General features: G+C 40.6%; 1 protein-coding gene across 1 annotated transcript in view; it reads right to left on the bottom strand.

Moving 5' to 3' along the window:
* LOC140128223 (A.superbus venom factor 1-like) overlaps nucleotides 1–20,458 on the bottom strand; it is a 33,737-nt gene extending 13,279 nt beyond the window's left edge. The window contains exons 1-22 of the mRNA XM_072149761.1: nucleotides 20,343–20,458; nucleotides 18,745–18,931; nucleotides 18,478–18,640; nucleotides 17,561–17,631; nucleotides 16,160–16,254; nucleotides 15,908–15,990; nucleotides 15,729–15,816; nucleotides 14,492–14,594; nucleotides 14,231–14,351; nucleotides 13,583–13,698; nucleotides 11,668–11,814; nucleotides 10,692–10,895; nucleotides 10,221–10,412; nucleotides 9,967–10,128; nucleotides 9,752–9,881; nucleotides 9,223–9,297; nucleotides 6,354–6,554; nucleotides 4,719–4,830; nucleotides 3,525–3,610; nucleotides 2,563–2,702; nucleotides 2,254–2,466; nucleotides 1,396–1,462 (exon numbers count right to left, since the gene is read on the bottom strand). Coding sequence (XP_072005862.1) covers nucleotides 1,396–1,462; nucleotides 2,254–2,466; nucleotides 2,563–2,702; nucleotides 3,525–3,610; nucleotides 4,719–4,830; nucleotides 6,354–6,554; nucleotides 9,223–9,297; nucleotides 9,752–9,881; nucleotides 9,967–10,128; nucleotides 10,221–10,412; nucleotides 10,692–10,895; nucleotides 11,668–11,814; nucleotides 13,583–13,698; nucleotides 14,231–14,351; nucleotides 14,492–14,594; nucleotides 15,729–15,816; nucleotides 15,908–15,990; nucleotides 16,160–16,254; nucleotides 17,561–17,631; nucleotides 18,478–18,640; nucleotides 18,745–18,931; nucleotides 20,343–20,404 — 2,818 coding nt within the window. The 5' untranslated portion in view covers nucleotides 20,405–20,458. The remainder of the gene's footprint in view (nucleotides 1–1,395; nucleotides 1,463–2,253; nucleotides 2,467–2,562; nucleotides 2,703–3,524; nucleotides 3,611–4,718; nucleotides 4,831–6,353; nucleotides 6,555–9,222; nucleotides 9,298–9,751; nucleotides 9,882–9,966; nucleotides 10,129–10,220; nucleotides 10,413–10,691; nucleotides 10,896–11,667; nucleotides 11,815–13,582; nucleotides 13,699–14,230; nucleotides 14,352–14,491; nucleotides 14,595–15,728; nucleotides 15,817–15,907; nucleotides 15,991–16,159; nucleotides 16,255–17,560; nucleotides 17,632–18,477; nucleotides 18,641–18,744; nucleotides 18,932–20,342) is intronic.
* Between the last annotated feature and the right edge of the window lie 906 nt (nucleotides 20,459–21,364).

A 21,364-nucleotide genomic window follows, 5' to 3' on the forward strand; every position in this document is an offset into this window, starting at 1 on the left:
CCCTAATCAGTAAGTCAGGAGTATGGGGGCTAATGTGATTCTGCTCTCTTTGTGAATTTAACTGGAGTGTTTCCATGCAGATCTGTGGATACAAATGTCTTCTGCAAAGAATTCTGACAAGTCCCTACAGTCCATGAATCTACAGAACTTTCATTATTGCTTTAGGCACCTCAAGCTATATCATAAACTATTCATCATCTCCAGACACTATCTTCACAGCAGAAAAGCTGTTAGAGCTTACGCAGCACAAACTATAATTTATGTAACAATTTTACTGTTTTATCTTACTGCTTATTCCATGCTCTGTGCTACTATATGGCATTAAAGCTTCTAGGATAGTCACCAGATAGATGCTGTATGCAAGTCCAGTGTCACCCCTGTCACTGCTTAATTAGTTTAAAGGGAACACACGGAATTATGGAAACTGTGGGCAACTTAAAATGGACTGGTGGAGATTTGTCTCTACCCACTTCCTTGCTGCTGATAAAGATTTATGACAAGTAGCTTTAGAACAGTAAAATAGAATAAATCTGGAAAGAAGAAGGGGAATAACACAATATGGGTATCATTCTATTTGCTTTGAAAGGGGAAATGAAATATAATTAATTGGTGAAAATCATTATGAAATCAGAGCTACACTTTAACCAAAAATTCCCATTTTGGTCTTAGCAAATCTAAAACCATATTTATACTTTCTAAACAAATCCACCAATTATTATTTCAGATACATAATATATAACAAAACAAAGAGACATGGAGAATATGCTCTATTAGTGGATTTGGTCAGGAATTTAGAAATTCCTATGACCCTTTTTAATACCTCTAATGAAAGTTGCGAATGTACTTTCATTTTCTAGAACAAGCAGGGACACAGAGTCACCTGCGTCTATGCCTGTGCAACGGGTTAATGCGTCACTGAAGAGATGATTGGCTGCCAGGATGAGTTTCGTCCCTCTTTACCAATGAGTAGATGAGTGGACCTGTTATGTATTAGTCTGTGTTCAAGCTGAGCCTAATGGTAGGACCTGTGATTGGTGCATTTAAAGACCACTATTGATTTTGTAAATGGTGAGGAGTGAGCTGGATGTCAAAACCAAACTTCTGGATGACATTCAGGTCCGTGGACCCAAATCTGCAATGTTCAGCACAGACCCGGACATTGCTGGCTTGGGTCCGCTCACTATTAATGTCCTGTCCGAATAAATCCTTTAAAGTTTCAAGTAAATCCAGTGCAGATGGTAACCCATGAATCTCCATTGTAACAGGCAAAAAAATCAAAACCCTATGTTATGTGCAATCCTACAGTTATGTGTTTCCCCACTATCTTTACCTTCTCTTTTTGCTAAAATATTAAGTGAGTTAACTTTATAAAATTTTATTAAATATTTGTCTCACCTTTTCCTTTGACTTTTGGTTCCAGTGTTACAGATTTTATATTTTTAACAAGACGGACACCTTCTGGCTGCAAAAACAATGTAGAGTATATAAATTGTGTTGTAGGGTATCACTTGGATATAGGATATCACATGGCAATAGGAAATGTACACAAAATATTTTCCAATTTTGAACAGCGACCGCCTTTTTATATCTTTATATCTTTATAAGATTTTAGTAGTTGGTTTGACAGGTGTCAATACTAGAGAAGTCTATGGTTGGACTGCAGAGTGAGGAATTGGATGTAAATTGTAGGTACATATAGATAGAGACCACAATGTTCGGTCCTGTGATGAACATTAAGGGGTTTGGTTCCTAAAGACTTTACATCGTTTGGGGTTTTGCATAGTTTGAGGTTTGGTGCCCCAAAACTTCAGCCAAAACTTCAGAAGTTTGGGTTCCTTCAGGTTCACCCCTAGCCTGTGTCAGCACTCTGGCGAAAATGCTGGTGGCATTTATGCACCAAGAATAGGTGCGTGCGGCTAAAATAATGAAAGTGACGCATATATGCCGACATTTATTCTAGTATTGTTGCTACTTGATGACATCTTGTGACGAACCTTGGAAAATGGTGGCACGCATGCACCACAGACCGTTAAAGGGTAAAACCCAAGAGCATTCGGGGACCCGATCCAAACTTTCAGGTTTGGATTCAGCCGATAGAGGCAAACCGGAACCTAAACAGGTCTGATTACAGCTAAAAGCAACATAATAATAAAAATAACTGGTTCCTTCCTACATAAGTTGATAGAAATGTAGAGTTTCACTGCATTGTTGTGTAATAATCAGTATTTTATACAGGATTTACTTCTCACTTACCACAACCTTCAGCTTCTTTCTGACTCCATCCGACACAAACTGTCCAAAAACTGCAGCCTTCACCTCCACATCATGAGATCCCAGGCTCAGTGGGACAAGGATAAAGGGAACGGCTACAGAAGACTGAGGTCTAATCTCTATAATCTGACGGAATTTTGCTTTGGCTGTAGCCAAACTACAGAATTCTGGGTTGTGCGTTAGTTCCACTCGCACCTAAGATAAATGTGAATAAAGGAAGGTGAGAATACTTGTACTGCTCACATAGAGAATTTCTCAATTACTTATGAAAACCCAGATGTCATTTTTTACCTTGATCTTTTCCGATCCATAGTTGTAGAGTACGGCTCGAACTTCCACCTGCTCGTTTCTGACCACGGAATATGGAAGCTTCAGGTCGATGAAGAAGTCCTTCATTACCTGGATTTCATAAGGCTTGGCTATACAGATACCTGAGTACAGATAGAAATTATATGGATGTTTCAAAATTCTGCTCTGGGTATGAAGATCCTGATGAGGTTATAATAGGGGACAAGATAGAATATGGGCTAAATCTCAAAAAGACAGGTGAGAACAGTTAATAGGGGAAAGTAAGGGTGGGCAGAAAGTCACAATGTGCATTTTATTTAAAATCAATGGATAATTTCTAGGGGAATATTTTTAATGCATCTTCTATGAGTCAAAGAAATCAAACTATACAACATGTGGTTAAAACATTTTTGGTTGGTTTCTCCTCTTTTGGTGTTTTTTTTTTTGTCATTGACTGCAAGCTGGTATTTCCAGACAGTTCAGTGGCCTGTATTGTAGTTTTCCAGTGTAGCCTTGGTATCATCTAAGTGCCTTGGGAACCACCAGGTATTGCCATTATTTCCCCCTTTACAGCACTGGTCTGATCCCATCCCAACCTCTATCGGGGGGCTGTAATTATATCCATCACTTTCTACAGGAGCCATGGCTTCAGTTGCAGCTGAAACCCAATCTAAGGAGATTTATAAAAAATGTCTGAGCTCAAATTATTCTAGTTTTCAATGGAAACCAATCAGAGCTCAGCTTTCATTTTATAGCTGTTTCCATGGGCAACTAGAACAGTTCTGCTCTTGATAAATCTTCCCCATAGAGCCACCTGCTTCCTGCAAAGTACTAAACTTACCGGTGTAGGAGATTGGCGCCTAGTGTATACGGAGGATGGGCCATCAAACTTAATGCTGTCAACACCTTTTAATACAAATAAAAACATGCACAGCAGCAATTTTCCATTTTTCTAAGGTTCCTACCTTTATTTTTACTGAGGCTAACAGCCAGGACCTCCCAAGTAGTGATCGAATCCTTCAAGAAGACATTAAGGATCTTGGTTGAAACTCTAAAATATATAAAAACTCATCAGTGGTGATGACATATACATTACATTTACTGAGAGGTCATTGTTGATGGTAGTTTACGTACTGACCGGAAGGGGACACCTGTTTATGGATGGGGACACCAAGTTATATTGCATGTATTATACATGCAATTAAACAGTGGTGGCACCATAAACCAAGCCCAAGGAGCTGACACTTGGCTCCCAGTGTTACTTTCATAGCTTTAATATTCCCCTTGTAATACCATGTGCAGGAAGGTGTAAATAAACGAATTTCACCTGGTGTGCAAAATGGTAATACATCATGAACTGTTCATTGAAGCTTCGATACATATTTTGAAAGACTCGGTTTTGAATGGAAGTGATCTGAACCGATGTTGTTGGAGTTGCACTGTTTAGGGGCGTGACTACAGTGGTAGCAGCCATAACGGCTGCTATGGGGCCCGTGGTGTCAGCGGGGCCCATCATCTGACCTGACACACCAAAGAATGGAGGATGTACACCGTTAAATACATGTAATGCTGTACAGCATAATATGTATATGTTGCACATGGTCTACAGTCAGCAGCTCAGATAAGAAATGTTGCGGGCGAGGGAGGGGACAGCAGAACAGCAGGACTAGGGATTTCTCCTTTCTACTTCCTGCAATCTACTTCCCCATGTGATCAGCAGCTACTGTATAGGGGTATAAAGTAAGTAAGTAAATATCTATTCTTTTGGAGAAGTTTGCGATGGGGCCCTTTTATTCACTATTGAAGGCTGAAAAACCAGGTTGAGATTTTTCAAAGCAAAGTTAAGCCTTCAGTATTTTGGGGCAAAAGAAGACAAAATGGAATAAAAACTGACACACAACGAAGACAAAATGCAACAGATGCGCAACTGAAGCTGAACATCAACGCCAATAAGAAAGAGTCCTTACACTAATAAAATAAATAATGGAATGAGATATTTTGATAAAATATCATTGTTTTGTCATTCCTAGTGGACCCGCTTACGTCTGATATCTGATGTCATTTGTTTTATGAATTAAACTGATTCCACCATCTAGTAACTTTTCAAACAAATATTCCTAAAATATTAATATGTCACCATAAATGTAAGATTAATGTACCCATTACTATCAGCCTTTTCTGTCATGGGTTCTACTTTCCAGAACCAGGACTCGGGAAATTCAGTTCTTGTTGCGATCTCAGCATCTGGGAGATATTGGTCATCATCGTCACCTGCAGAAGAAGCATGACATATATAGAGCTGGAGATTATGGAGTTATGTTTTATGTATAAATCACTAAAGAGGACCTGTCACCCCCAAAAAGACCCTCACCAAACGTGCCCCCCATCATCCTCTCCCCAGCCCCTTACTATATATATGCTAAATTTATTTTAATTTATGTTGGGAAAGTTTTTCCTAAAAGATCTGACCTCTTACCAAATAAGAGGTTGGTTCCTCGTATACCCTGTGCTGGAAGTCGGCTTTATTCATATCGGGGCCGACCGACACTCCCCCACCACGCCCCTGTCAGCAGGGACCTGTAAGAGAAGCCGAACTGACGGAGACCAGCGATTGTGCAATATATGCTATGCTGCCAGCTTTTCTTACAGGTCCATGCTGATAGGGGCGTGGTTGGGTATGTCGGTCAGACCATACAGAGGAGTGCCGGCACCCTTATGAATAAAGTCGACTGCCAGCGCTGGGAATATTTGGAGAGGTTAGATCTTTTAGAAACAACTTTCTCAACATAAATGAAAATAAATTTAGCATAAATAGTAAGGAGTTGGGGAGAAGATTATGGGGTGCATGTTTGGTGGGGGTCTTTTTTGGGTTGACAGGTCCTCTTTAAGGAGGAACTCAACCGCATCTTTACAAAGCTATGGGTAATAGAGGAGTAAATGACAGACACTATGGGACTTATTTACTTTCGTCGGAATTTGGAATTTTTTCGGGATTTGTGCCGCTGTGACAGCTATTTAGAAAGGGGATTGTGTTGCACGCCTACTTTCATGCCACAGAAATCGGGGTAGTGGACCATCGGACCTTCAGATGGATTCAGACTAACCGCGGGATTTAACTTTAAAATTATGTTGCAAGACATGCACTTACATACACCGGGAAGAAGAAGGTGAACTATGGCGGACCTGAGCGGGGAAGTGACAGATGCAGGATACAGGGCGCCTAATCTTATTGAATCGCGGCAGAGTGCGTTGTAGTCGGACAATGCACTTTCAGGAACTCATCCGGAATGGGCAAGTAAATGTGCCCCTATGGGGCAGTTTTATCAGGGCTTTTACAGCTGAAAACAGGCATTAAAGCCCACAATTCCTGGTGCATAGCCAGGAATTGCTCCTATACTCCCCAAAATGGGCATGGAGAGGAGTGAAGGGGCATGGGCAGTGGGTTGACGCAGGGCATTACTGCCTATGAACTAACTATAGCCTGCACCAGTGAATGCCTGAACCACCGGATTTAATATAGTCTCCTCTGGAAAACCGATGGAGACCATAACAGAAAACTTGGCCATGTCAAAACTGGACACAACAGGTGCAACCTGGTGGAGATTGGGCCTGTATCTACTAAGATACCAGAACTTCTTAGTAGATATGGGCACCAGAACTCCTGCTGGGGGAATTTTAAGACTTGCGTTGGAAACTTCCCTCCATTTGTAAGAGAGTGTAAAAAATTCTTGTATAGCGGATATGATGTGGCATCATTAATATTTTGTATTTAACTTGAAGTTCCCAATTCTTACTTCTGCCATGTATATCTTCAACTTTTAGCCTTTCCTCCTCTTCCCTCCTCTTTTTGAAGTAGTTGCAGCAGTCCAAGAAGGCGTCCACACATTCTTTGCCTTCTAAGATGTTTTCTGCTCTTCTTTCACAGCTGTGACCCATCGGATTCTCATGCATGCCATCATTGCAGCATGTCCTCAATGACTCCTTATATTTGGAGGCTGAAAAATAAGTTTTTATTGATAAGTTACATTTAAGTGATTCTTCTTTAAAAGGTGCAAAACTGACTAAGAAAGTATCACAAACACATCATATAACACAAAATCCTACTACATTTCCATCCTGGCATGTCAATACAGATGCATAATAATTCTGGCTTGAAATCATGAGTGGATCACACTCACAAGGGTCAGTAATGGTCCCTCTTCTTTTTAATTGCATTATTAATTACCTCAAAGTGGGTTTACACAATACAGTTTTAATATCGGCAGATAATACTGCGCTCTGTAAAGTAATGAATTTTTACAAAACTACAAACAAAAAGTAGCTAAGCTACTGAGTGCTCAGGGGAAAGTTTCGCACAAGATCGTTTTGTGTCACAATCGTGCCGGCTTTTACGTTACACAACTTGGTGGGCGGACGATCCGATGGATTCGGACTACGCGCAGGATTTAACAATTCAATTTGTGTCCCCAGCCGTGCAGCCATGCACTTACATACACCGGGAGGAAGATGGTGAACTCCGGCGGACCTGATCAGGGAAGAGAAACATGCAGGAAATCGGGCAAAGGATCTTCATGAATCGCGGCAGACGGGCATTCCGGCGGACATTCCAGAACGGGGACCGCGCAGGGACGGGGTAAGTAAATACGCCCATTGTTCGATATGCCACGAGACTTGTCAGGGGAGATATAAGTGCTATATATGGATGCACTTCAAGTGTTCTAGAGCTTAAATCAGCGCCAACAAGGTTTTGCCAACCCGTTTTTGAGTGCTGCACGTGATCAGTCAAAATAGCACTTAGTAGAGGTTGGCCAGTTATGGTACGGAACCTCTCTGGACCTATGTATACAGATTGCGACCTGTGCTCCTTTGTTGTAACAATTAGAGACCTGTATATACAGAATGAAACCTGTGCTCCTGTGCTATAACAATGATATACTGTACTCATCTAATGTCTTATTTATGACACTTGTAAGCTCCTAAATATAGATTGTTCAACAATCTGTTGACTGATACTGACGAGAACTACTAGGCTATCAACAATGCAAATTAAAACGAACTGACATTAACCCCCCGACATGTTTCACCATTATGACTGGCTTCATCAGGGGTAAGGGCTAGACTTAATAACCCCCTACTATCACCATAGACAAGGGGCATCCTCTACACCTATAGGAAAGGCAATTGTATCCATAACCATAGATGAGGGGCATCCTCTACACCTAGAGGAGAGGTGGTTCTACCATCACCATAGACATGGGACACCCTCTACACCTAGAGGAGAGGAGGTTATACCATCACCATAGACAGGGGGCACCCTCTACACCTAGAGGAGAGGAGGTTCTACCATCACCATGGACAGGGGGCATCCTCTATACCTAGAGGAGAGGCGGTTCTACTATCACTATAGACAGGGGGCATACTTTACACCTAGAGGAGAGGCGGTTCTACCATCACCATAGACAGGGGGCTTCCTCTACACCAAGAGGAAAGTTGGTTCTACCATCACCATAGACAGGGGGCATCATCTACACCAAAAGGAAAGTTGCTTCTACCATCACCATAGACAGGGGGCATCCTCTACATCTAAAGTAGAGGGAGTTTTACCATCACCATAAACAGGGGGCGTCCTCTACACCAAGAGGAAAGTTGGTTCTACCATAACCATAGTCAGAGGGTATCTTCAATACCTAGTGGAGATTTGGTTCTACCATTACCATAGACAAGGGGCATCCTCTACACCTAGAGAAGAGGGGCTTTATCATCACCATAGACAGGGGACATCCTCTACACCAAGAGGAGAGCAGGTTCTACCATCACCATAGACAGGGGGCATAATCTACACCTAGAGGAGAGGAGGTTCTATCATCACCATAGATAGGAGCATCTTCTACACCTAGAGGAGAGGAGGCTCTACCATCACCATAGACAGGGGGAATCCTCTACACCTAGAGGAGAGGTGGTTCTACCATCTCCATAGACAGGAGGCATCTTCTACACCTAGAGGAGAGGAGGTTCTACCATCACCATAGGCAGGGGGCACCCTCTACACCTAGAGGAGAGGAGGTTCTACCATCACCATAGACAGGAGGCATCCTCTACACCTAGAGGAGAGGTGGTTTTACCATCACCATAGACAGGGGGCATCCTCTACGCCTAGAGGAGAGGAGGTTCTACCATCACCATAGACATGGGGCATCCTCTACACCTAGAGGAGATGAGGTTCTACCATCACTATTGACAGGGGGCATCCTCTACACCTAGAGGAGAGGAGGTTCTACCATCACCATAGACAGGGGACATCCTCTACACCAAGAGGAGAGGAGGCTCTACCATCACCATAGACAGGGGGCATCCTCTACAGCTAGAGGAGAGGAGGTTCTACCATCACCATAGACAGGGGGCATCCTCTACACCTAGAGGAGAGGCGGTTCTACCATCACCATAGACAGAGGACATCTTCTACACCTAGAGGAGAGGTGGTTCTATCATCACCATAGATAGGAGCACCTAATAATTTGTATGTGTTCATGAGAGACCTGGATGCCTTTCTAAAGAAAATAAATCTTATGAAAAAAAATATATTTTTCCAGGAAGTTTTAATAATTATCCAGGAAGTTATGTATGATATGTATGATTTTAATGATAATTGCCCCAGCATCTCACCGTAGGAGGTTTTCAGTTCAATCACTTGTGCAGAGGAACGACGTCTTCGAGCAGCACGGATCTCACATTGTTGTTCTATTGGAAAAGAAAACACTAATCATTAATGTCCAATATGGACTACACAACACACCGGCTTTTCTTGGCAGACATCTATCAGACATTATGCAAAATTCTAAATCAATAATTGGTTATTACAAATATAATTTCTTTCGAACACGTTTGGCAATGTTTTATTTCCATTCTTCTTCCATGTCCCTTCCACAACTCTTTGCTTTCTTTGTTTCCTGTTTCCGGAATTGTTATTTCTTTACTTTTACTTGTTACCTTTTCATATTCTCATAAATCTTCAGTCTTAGTCTCTTCATCACATCAACTCATCACCTTCAAGACTTCCCTCTTGGTTCATCCCTCTACTTTCCAGGTTGACTCACATTTTGTCCTTAGAATCTCCTGCACAGCACTTGCTTTATCTACTCATAATCTCACAACATTTTTTACATTTTTCCTAATAACAGGGAAGATCCATCACCTGTCCTCTGCTGGGTTGTTGTTTGGACACTTGATTGTAGGGCCAGGCCGGCATCATAAAACACCCCCATACTATTGGCACCACTTCCAGATGTACAGCCAATGTCAGATTTCTCCACAGAGTCCCACACCTAGGTAAGTAGTTAATTATAGACAGGTTTTTACAACAGAAATTGATCAGTTATAGTAATAATTACTTATATATACACTTCTCACCTTCTTTTGGGAAATCTTGAATTTGCTGTTCAGAACATAAACACCTTTGTCTACGGCCACCAGGCCCACATTGGCTCCCTGATCAGCTTGAAGTTTTAATTTCATCGAACTACCAGGGCTTTGGACTTTGTTGTCTCTTTCTGTTTGACTTGTTACCAGCAACTGTTTGAAGATAAAGGATAGGTAGGTTATCAAACATTTCCTATTAAGTACAGATAGCAAAATTAACATCAACTTCTGCATATAGGCCTCACCGTTCCCATGCAGGAGTCTGTTACGTCCACCCAGACAGAGTCCGAGACAATCTCATTACCGACAATGTAATATGCAATGATACGGAAGGATGGAATGAATTCTTCTGTGATGGGGAGAGACAGGGTGACCACAGACTGACCCGCCAGCCGAGGTTGTCTGCCAACCTTCAGGATCCTGCCCTTGTTCATGATCTAAAAAGGAGTTAAAACATTGGATAGAAGCACAAACTTGAATCGATCTGGTAAGTCTATCATTTCAGTCATAACATCTAAGAAGCCTTAGAACTCATTACACATTACATAACTTCTCCAAGTTCAGCAGCCTGAATGTACATATGATTCAGATAGAATAATGTATATTGTCAAACCTTGGGTTTTCTCCACAGTGGAAACTATAGACATTCTTCAATCTCTATCCCATAAAGAGGGTTAGTATATCCATAAAAGAGTCTTAGAGGTCTGATGACTTACCAGGTAGGTGAAGTGTTGTATCTGGTTCTGCAGGGCCGCATTGCTATTACGTATATTGAAATTTACAGCCAGATTGTCTCCAGGTTTGATTTCTGAAGCGGTGATACCGATGTGCAGGTAGTTCCCTCCTGACTGATAAGCAAAGGCCGTCATTGAAGCGGACGCCTGCCGGGCGGGGGGAAGGGCAGGATTTGATGTTCTCACCTGAAATAAAAAGATGGAGCTTATGAATAAAGGATTCATTGATAAAAAGGTTAATCCAGTTATTGGAAAATAGAGGACTCCTCTGACCCTGGGGCACCGACCTCTCCATTGAATGATGACTACGTGACAGATTTAAGAAACAGATTGATAAATGCCCCACTATGTGTGTCAGGATTATATTTTTAAATTGATCCGGCCAAATGAAAAGCCAACTGTGTATCAAGTATATATAATAAATTCCCACGGTTCTATGGAATTGTGCCACAACAAACAGGAAGCTGGATCAAATCTTGGATTTTATCTCTTTAAATGTCGGTACAGCCGTGACGATTTTGAGATTGAGAATCCTTGGCAAAATGGCGGCTGGTACAGGTGTTACTGGTGGGGGTTCCGATTTGGCACCTGAACCCGAAAAGAACTTTGATTTTCAGATTTGGCCGAACCTGAACTTCAACGTGTCTTCTCATCCCTATGTATAAACTAATCTTAGAATCCATCCACAGACATCAGTACGAGGCCTACTTCTTTGATCTCCTTTTTCCTTCTGAGAAAAGATTTCTATATTTTGAAATACCAGACTTGTCCTAAGAAATGAAATCTAAACCATTTTTTAGTAAAGTCTTTGGCTTATGGGAACCCTATATGAACAGCTTCTAAGGTGCCTCGTTGTAGTGTTCATGGTGAGCGCTCATGGGCAGGATCTTCTCTCTCCCTCTCCATCAGTAAAAGTACAGTTTATATTATAAGTGCATTGATGTGTAGAGATACTCACAGTAATTTTAAGGTCTCTTGTGTCTGATGCAGTGTTCAGTGTCAGCCGGGCCGTTCCCTCCTTCCCTGTTATACCCTGTATCCTTCCTTCTTCAGCCACCACTGGGATCCGAAATGCAGGAGAACCATCAGGGTTTGTGACAAAAACCTACAGAGAAAAAAAAGAGAATTTCCCTTACACATTAAGTTTACATTAAAATTAAAGCAGATGAGATGATTTTATATTTATCTACATTCAAGAACTATAGAAAGTGACAAAGCAGCTCAATTAACTTTGTAAAAATTGCAATGATAAATCCTTATATATTAATTAGGTTTTTTGAGCTAAGAATCTTTAACATATCCATTGGATCGGTATCTTCAGCACCAGCTTGGTGGGTGTCCAATACCCAGCATTCCCACAATTCTGTTTTTCTCAGATGAATGGAGAAGGTATCATAAAGCAAAGAAACCTGTTTGGTGCCTAATTCAGGTTACTGCAGAACACCTCACTCTAATTTGATTAGGCGATAAGCAGCAGTAAATCAGTTTAGCCACTACACAGGAAATGGCGCTGTCTGCTTCCTGTTTCATTCTATTTTTCAGCTGCTGAGAGCAAACAATATGTGGGGGTAATGCATGGTTTACAACCAACAATCTCACACCGAGCAGCTATGGCTTAGTATGGGTCATCAATAATGTTATCACGGAAAGCAACATTAACCCCAAATGATTGCTTTTTGTGTTTGCATTTTTCACAAAAATCCATAACTTTTTTATTTTTCCGTATAAGGAACAGTACACAGAAAACAAATTGTTTTCCCTAGTAACAGTGTTTCATAGTCTACAATAAGTACTGGGAAGCTGGAAGATGCGTTTGCACCATTTCGTGGACAAGTTCTTGCCTCTCCCTGTGGGCTCCTCCCTCCCAATGACACCTCTTATGAAAGTATTTTTAGTTTAAATCATGGCTACCTAAGTGGGAGCTTTGCTTTAAATTTCGTGCACGCTAATCTCTAGTAAAAAGGCTAATTTATTGGCTCAATAGCAAGAGGGTGTGACGGTGGTTTGAGCAAATGTACGATCAGATGATGAAAAGGAACTTGACATTTTAGCTTCCCCATTCTGATCGTAGAGTTGTCTCTATGACCATCCCTGCATATTCATGTTCTTCTAGCCTAGCCTCACCGCCAGCCTCCTGACTGGTAAGGGGTGCACTTTCTCTTTAGCCATGACATGGCTCAGCTACCTCACTCCCCCTTCCCTCGGGGCATTAGCTGTGTGTGACCCGCTAAAGAGAATTCCTGGTGGAGGGGACATTCTGTAGCACGGAGAGCTTGACTTCAGTGGTAAAATCTTTGTCTCCTGGACTTTATACATTCTATTCACATCTCACTACAAAGTTCCATTTTCAAATGATTTCACAACTCTGGAGCATGAAAGAATCATGATCTGGAAGGTATTCATCTGCTTGACAACATACTAGTGGTGCTTAATTAGGTAAATTTCTGCTGACAGGTTCCATTTAAATGACAGGTTCCCTTTAAAGTAACCTTGAACTTTCACCAGTCAGAGGCCTAGTCTACAAACTTTGAATCTCTGAATGTTTTATGACTGAAATAGCCAGGTTAACCTTGGGAGGTTTTAGGGTAAGACAAGGGGCATAACTTAAGTGGATGCAGAGGGTGCGGTCGCAACCGGGCCCAAGAGGCTTAGGAGGCCCATAAGCTGTTACTTTCCCATATGAGGAGACCAATATTATAAACCATAGATTATCTTTGGGGGCCTGGTACAGACTTTGCACCGGGGCCCATCACCTTCAAGTTACGCCACTGGGTAAGACTATCATATAGGTAAGCCTGTAGCTTATTTTGTGATGGGGTAAGTAAAGATTGATCAGCACACATATACAGCACAGGTAAACAAGGGTCACATACCATAAGGTCAAATGGCAATCCAGGCTTGAAATATTTGGAGGTTTTGGTAAATAGAACTTTATATGGAGATTTTACAATATGAATGTTGTCCAGTTCACTTTCCACTATTTCACTGCCTGGAAGGATAAAAAAAAAACACATTTGAGATGAATTCTATTGAGAGATCACGAGTCGTTAGAAATCCAATTTGTGTTTTCTTTGCAGAATAAATTTCCCGATTCATTATGTATTACAGACGTATCCTGTGCATGCAGTAAGTGTTTGGTTCTTTTAACAAATCTGGAATTGTCGGAGTGCCACATGTCCGGAAGAGGACCAGCAGGGGACACGAACTCCACTGGCAAGGTAAAATTAGCTGGCACGGGGTGTTTACATCTGCATCTGTGAACCAGCTATAGAAAGTGCTGTTCAGACCTTAATGGTTGAAAGTTAAAGGCAAATCTACGGCAGAGCCTGGCATTGAATAGTGCGTCAGAAACAGACGCCTGCCAAACACTCAGTAGCCGAAGGGAATTCCAAAAGATGATTATTGAGAAGAAATCCCCAGTGCTATGCACCCAATAAATTAAATATTTCTTCTTGCATCTCATGGCTAACCTTATCATATTGACTAGAAGATATCTTTACCTTCCACCTCACGATACTCACCGGAATCAGTAATGAGAGTAACTGACATATATAAGGTGTACTGCAATAGCTCTTCTGCATCTTTGAAGTTCTTAATAAGATCTTCTCTCTGAAGTTGAACATTTCCATCTCCTTCACGAATCTAATAAAAAGATGAATAGTAAATCAAAACCAATAAGTAACAAAAGAGTTAAAAACTGGAAGATGAAAATGAAGCAAACAATAGGATAGCTCAAGTTCTGAGGTGAGTCTATAAGGGTTTTAGAATAACAAATTTATTACCGGAATTCGTCTCAGGGTATTCGGTAGACCGGTTCTTACGTCATCTTTTTTGACCCCAAACATTACAAATGCCGTCCCATCTACAGGCTTCCCATAGAGGAACCTAATGTTGAAAAGAAGAAAAGATATATGAGATTATTATAGTAGGATACATCACTAAGATTGAAGACCCAACTCAGCCTTTACAGTCCCCTGCCCCCTTTTAAAAACTTGGAAAAAAAGGGTCCACCTGACAGCATGACCACAACCACGCTATACTAAAAAGCAATTTGCATATTAAGGTGGAAATAAACCCTATATTGTTCTCAAGAAGGGCATGATTATGATATAGGGCAGTATACCATTAAGGTTATGGGGCTCATTTACTGGGATTTTGGCTCACTTGATCCTTTTTTGGCGCAGCTGTGCTGGCCTCCATGTGACAGAAAATGGGGGGCGTGCCGTCGGACGATCCGACTGATTCGGACTGAGTGCGGGATTTAATTTTCAAATTGTGTCGCGAGACAATGCACTTACATGCACCACTAAAAAGATGGTGAACTCCAACGGACCTGAGCGGGGAAGTGACACATGCAGGATATCGGGTGCATGATCTTAGTTAATAGCGGCACAGGGCATTATACACGGACAATTCATTCAGTGAACTCCAGTGGTCGGGTATGTAAATGTGCCCCTATATGTTTAGTTTATATGTGACCTGGGAGTGTACACATTTGGGGGAAATTTATCACAACAAGCCAGCATATGAGGAAAACTCTGTCCCTCCACAATGCCAGACTTATACATAATCACAATTCCTGGCCAGAAATAATCATAATTCCCAACCATATGCTGATTAATGCTGATTAGTAACCTGAGGGTGTGCAGAGGGTGCGGTCCCAACCAAGCCCAAGATGCGTAGGGGGCCCGAATGGTGTGCCTTAACTATTTGAGACTAGTCCTATAACAAGTGGCACACAACTTCAATTTTCGAAACTGAACTCACCTATATGTTATAAGTTATGTTTTACTATAATGTGAGGTGTGTTTGGTGGGGGGGAGGGCTTAATATTAAGGGATAAGAGCCTTCATTACATGAGTACAACCTCATGTGCTCAACTCTTTCCATCTGATTTATAGATCGCCGATTCTAATGCCCATTCCCCCGGGGTGGCTCATGCAAGTATTTCGTTTTTAAAATTGCTTTTAATAGTATGTGATTACTTGTATATTCCATTCCCACTGATCATGTACTTACTTTGCTTGAATATCCACATCAAACACAGGATTATCAATATAATAAAATTCAATCGACGGAATCAGTTTAATCTCAAATGTGGGAAGCACTATAGGGGAAAGAGAAGAAATAGTAACAGATCCTTATAGATCCAACTGTAACTGATAACATTATCACGAGCCCTAGTGATATCCTCTTACCATATTCCTTCACCTCGAAGTTTGTGGTGAAATTATAGAGCTGAGAGTCTTCATATTTGGCTGATATGGTCCATACACCATTACTGTGGAGGTACACAAATATGACATCATGGTACCAATCACTCAGTGATCTTTATAACATTGCATCATGTGAATATGAATCGTATGATCGAGAGCAAAGTGAATAAATTACCAATTAAGGTCCATAAACTTGACACAATATAGTATTTCTATGTAAAATGTGATATTTACTTGACCAGTTCTGGAAGTTTGTAGGATAAGGAAATGATGCCGGAGTTTCCGTCAGTTCTTATTGTATCTCTCTTAACAATTACACTTTCGGGCGTCTGTATGAAAAAAGGACATAAATTAAGAAACTGACGAAGAAATAAATGGGTAGAAATCCCCATTTATATGGATCTATCATTGGGTCAATTATTGGGAACTACTATATCTATAAAAATCAAAAAGATCAAAAATGAGCAATATTGAAGATTCCAGACTGGCAGTTGCACGTTATCCTGTGGTCCTTTTTTATAGCCTCTAATATGTTCTAAGAACATTTAGCTGATTGGTATTCATTGTCTGTGGAAGTTTCTTCTCACTCTCATCGCAGTCTGACTTTTTGCCTTGTACTTTTCAATCTTTTTACTTATGAGTAGAGATGAGCGGACATTAGCCCACAATGCCCCCGAACACAGACTTCTGTTTGAGTATGGCATTCGGTTCACCCACTTCACCCTAAATACCCAGGATCGCAGGTGCTAACATCTTAAATGCCACCGGCTAAACTTCCAAAGATCGTCAATCTTCGGGAAATTGGCCCTCGCATTTTGTCGCCATTTAAAGTGTCAGCGGTGTTACCAGTGGGGGCGAGTATTTAGGTTCAGACCAAAACAAAACCTTAATGGCTCGGCACATTCTTACTTATTAGACCATAAATCAGCTTAAATGAGTGTTTCTAACCACTAAGGAGAAGATAGATAAGAGATACACAGAATACTTTTGGCAGATTCTGCTGGATTTCTCTGAATAATTTAATTGCAAAGAATTTAAGAATAATTTGAGAAGAAAACAAAGCTTCAATTGTAATGAAAAAGTATTCGAGAAATTAGAGTCCAAATTAGACGCATTGAAGATGTTCACACCTTTTAACATTTCTTTGTTTGATCATTGTTTATCATAGCGTATCTCTCTTCATGACCTGCTTAAAGTATATCAGTCATTAGGCATCAATGAATGCCCCTCATTATGTCACAAGGTGATAATAATAATTCCTTTAATGAGATATGCTCTATTACCGATGATTTAGAAAATGTTACCCTTCCTACAACTTTTTATTTTGGTGCACCTTTAACATGGGGTGTGCAGCACACTCCTGTCGATCTTTGATTTTAAATCTGGCACAAGGTCTGGCTGAGCACCGGAACGCCCCCCACTTTGAGTCGCATGATAAATAGAGCAGCCGTGCCACAGAAGGGTCGCATGCGACACAAATGTGCTGCAGTCACTTCTTAAATACGTGGGCAAGCAGTTTGCACTAGATACAACATGAAAAGTCAGACAGACAACTGGTGCATGGCCCTTAGCAAAGGTGCCCCATAAAGTATAATTTTTGTGCTCACAATAATAGGATTCAAAAATTTATTTTACCAAAAACTCGATTATCACAGCTTTATTCACAGGGGACATCTTGTAGTCCATAGAAAAGATGCGATAGAGAACTGTGGAGTAAAGAAAGAGAAAAAAAAGTTAAATGGTTCAAAGGTAGACTATTTTCGAGACCAGTTGGACACTTGATGTATTTGCTAAGGTCCAAAGCAGATCTCAATGGGGGAGATTATGGAGGTTATTTATCATTAGGTGGCTCCTTGGGAAATTTCTGTCTATTTTTGGAGATCTTCTGCACATCAGTTGCACTAAAGTGGCTTTGGCCCTTTAATAAATGTTCTTATGGTCTACTTCCTGTCTGGATTTTTTTTCAAAAAGTCCCAGATCGGCCTCAAAATGAATAAAATGTCCCAGCACATAGACCAGCAGGAGACTGGAGTAACTATGAGACATTTTATGAGACTTTTTGCAAAAGTCTGAAGTCATGAATGTGGCTTTACCCGATGTTGCTCTAGCGGTAGTTCTATATTTACACCACATTAATAGTCCTTTGAGACATTTTAGCAGAGAAAAGTCTCAAAAAACCTCAATGGGGCTACTTTGAGACTTTTTTATCCCCGAAAACCAATGATAAATAACCTACTTTGTCTTCCCTGCAAGTTTGGACTGTTTTCTGACCCATATACCACATTGGGTGTGTCAGCGAACAGGGGGGTTGGGAAGGTGTGTGAATGAAAACTGGCAGGGACTATAGCCGAAATCTTTGCAGATCAGACCTGGTCTACAGGTCTGACCTAGCAGAGATTGTTCTGTATCTACTAAGAGGCCAGGATTTTAAAAAGCCAATCTTAATAAATTCCCCCAATATCTTGAATTCTTATAATGTGTCACTGTAATGAGGCATACAGGGGTCCTGAACAACATCTGCACTACTGTAACCCAAAATTACATCTTCATACCTGTAGACCCCGGGGTGTAGATGGTCTTGTCCGTCTGAATGAAGACATATCCACTTTGATAGCCCAGCAGGACGACCTTCTCCAGATTACACACAGGAGACTTCACAGTCACATAGACGTATTGCTTGGTTTTTGGGTTTATATTCAAATCATTAGTTGGAATCTGAGAAGATGAAAGGAAGAGAATTGACAATTGGATCAAGTATGGATCAAGCATGGATCCATGTGATATACAGTATTTAATATTGTGTTCTGCTATGATATTACCGTGACTGTAGTCAAACCGATGAATTTGTTGTCATTATTCAGGGAGACCCTTCTCTTTCCTAAATTCAAACTTCTCTTGGGAAAATCTTGAATCTCAATTTCAGCCTCAAAGGGCCTGTTGTGTCCATCTAGGACGATGGTTTCTTCACTTTCCACACGTAGAACATTAGGTGTAATGAGGGTGCACCTATCATGTAGCAAAAACATAAAAATTACTATTCAAACAACAGAATGAGAATATATCTGCAGGGACTGCTGGGTAAATATTATTATCCTTTATTATAACGATTCACTCGCTATGGTTTGGATAGGCACAAAACATTGTGTCAAAGATAACAGCAAAAATTAGCTAAAAAGGTCAGATAAGATGCCACCCCATAATAGGGCAAGTAAAACCCTTTTAATAGTCATTCTCCTGATTTTGTGATACTGTTCAAGATAAATAGAAGTCCCATGGTCTGGCTCTAGACATGAGGAAAGCTAGATCAGTGTGAATATGTTGTATTAAGGAGGGACAGTCAACACCATTGTCTTAATTCCTATTGTTCCTAATGTCCCCCTATTTGAACAGAAGATCTGCAATCAAAGGATATATTTGCAAATAGATCTGCCCCTCCCCCCAACTAAAATTTTTGAAGGAAATGCATCTTATTCTTAAATAAAGAAAAAAAAATCACACCTGGACTATCGTCCTGTGATGAGACTTTACGTAATGCAACATTGACCTATGGACCACCAAGAACATGGACAGTTCTCCTTTACTCCACTTTCCCGTGTTACTCAATCATTTCAGTAATCTTACTATTAGTGATGAGTGGACACGTAAATTACTCCAAAGGACCATGAAAGTCTGTGCACACGCCAAAGGGTCAGGTTCTTAGCAATCATGTACGAAGGAAGAGGTCAACAGACAAGGACGAGCTTAGGGTGAAGAAATTTACACAAATTTGACCATCTAATGTAACAGACCGGCCTAAAATCATGCATTTTTATAAGGCATCTGAAACTTTGAATATGATTGTCCAGGGTGAAAAATTCTGTGAAACCATTGCAAGTGGAAAAAAAATCTTCTTTATGGGATTGGAAGATGTAGATCATGTCTGAGACTGAGGAGACTGGTAGATATAAATGGGTACCACCAAATGGGGAGAAGTGGGAATTATATTGTATGGTGAATAGGCAAAAAGTGTGGGGACTACTCAATGTATTAAATCAGTGTAGTGGTTGGATGAGACTGGATGTTGCATTTAGGTAAAATAGTAAGGTGGAAAGTTTGCTAAGAAGTGATACAGTAGTGAAGATAAGAACATATCACAGCAATAACAACAGTTTTTGATATTTCCACAGTAAGAAAGATTTTGACTGTAGATTTTTAGATGTACAGTATAACATGGTTAGATTCCCACACAATGCCATCACATACGGCTATATAACACTGGGTAGTCCTATTCCCGAGAAACTCTCAGTATACGAGAACCATAATATTGCTACTATTGCTAACAAAATGATACAAAATACCATACACAAACATAAAACCTCAATGTGTCTTATTTCTATATTGTCTAAATGTAAAGGGAATAGAAAATAAAATCACTCACGGTTGTGCATAGCACCCAGCCAGTAGGGCGAGTAGGGTGAGACACAGAAGTCTGCACCCCATGCTGTGTCCAGGATGCAGTGTAACCTCCGATGGTCAGTGCTGTCTTATATATTCTATAGGATTTACATAGCAAACAGTCCATCTAATGAGTAACTGAAGGACAAGAAAGATATGAGAACTATGGCAAAATAACCTGAGAATGAGTTACTGAAGCTCAGGGACAATGATCCCTAAAAAAAACAGGGGTCAGAGACATAGCTCATGGTATTAAGAATTATGGGCCATCAATGGGCCATCAATGGGCCATCCTTGGGCCACATGAAGTAACGCTAACATGTTATAGACTATCGAAGAATAAGGAAAGTCGAAAATGGAACTTTTTTGCCATTTTGAAAAATATAAAAAAAATCTATAAAAAGTGATCAAAAGTTTGTACATTCCTAAAAATGATATCATTGAAAATATTATCAAATGTCTCAAAAAACGACACCACCCACAGCTCCATAGACCAAAGTATAAAAAAGGTATTAGTGCCAGAAGATGGCAAAAAAAAAAAAAAAAAATTTGTACAGAAGGTTTTAATTTTTGTAAATGTATGAAAACATTATAAAACCTATACAAATGTTCTGTCCCCGTAATCGTATTGACCCAAAGAATAAATTAGACCTGTCATTTGGGGTGCTCAGTGAAAGCTGTAATATCCAAGCCCAAAAGAAATTGGCGCAAATGCGTTTTTTCACCATTTTCACAGCATTTGGAATTTTTTCCCTCTTCCGAGTACATGGCATGAAATATTTAATACCATCACTATGAAATGCAATTTGTTACGCACAAAACAAGCCGTCACACAGCTCTTTACTTGGAGAAATAAAAAAAGTTATAGATTTTTGAAGGTGGGGAGTGAAAAATGGACATGCAAAAACAGGAAAGGGTCCGGTCTTTAATCTGTATTAAAGGCCCACTCTGGAGGTATTATGGGTCTGCTCTGGAGGTCTCCAGTATTATGAGTCTGCTCCGGGG

Source organism: Engystomops pustulosus, chromosome 4, assembly GCF_040894005.1.
Source record: "Engystomops pustulosus chromosome 4, aEngPut4.maternal, whole genome shotgun sequence".
In the NCBI taxonomy this organism is placed as follows: domain Eukaryota; kingdom Metazoa; phylum Chordata; class Amphibia; order Anura; family Leptodactylidae; genus Engystomops; species Engystomops pustulosus.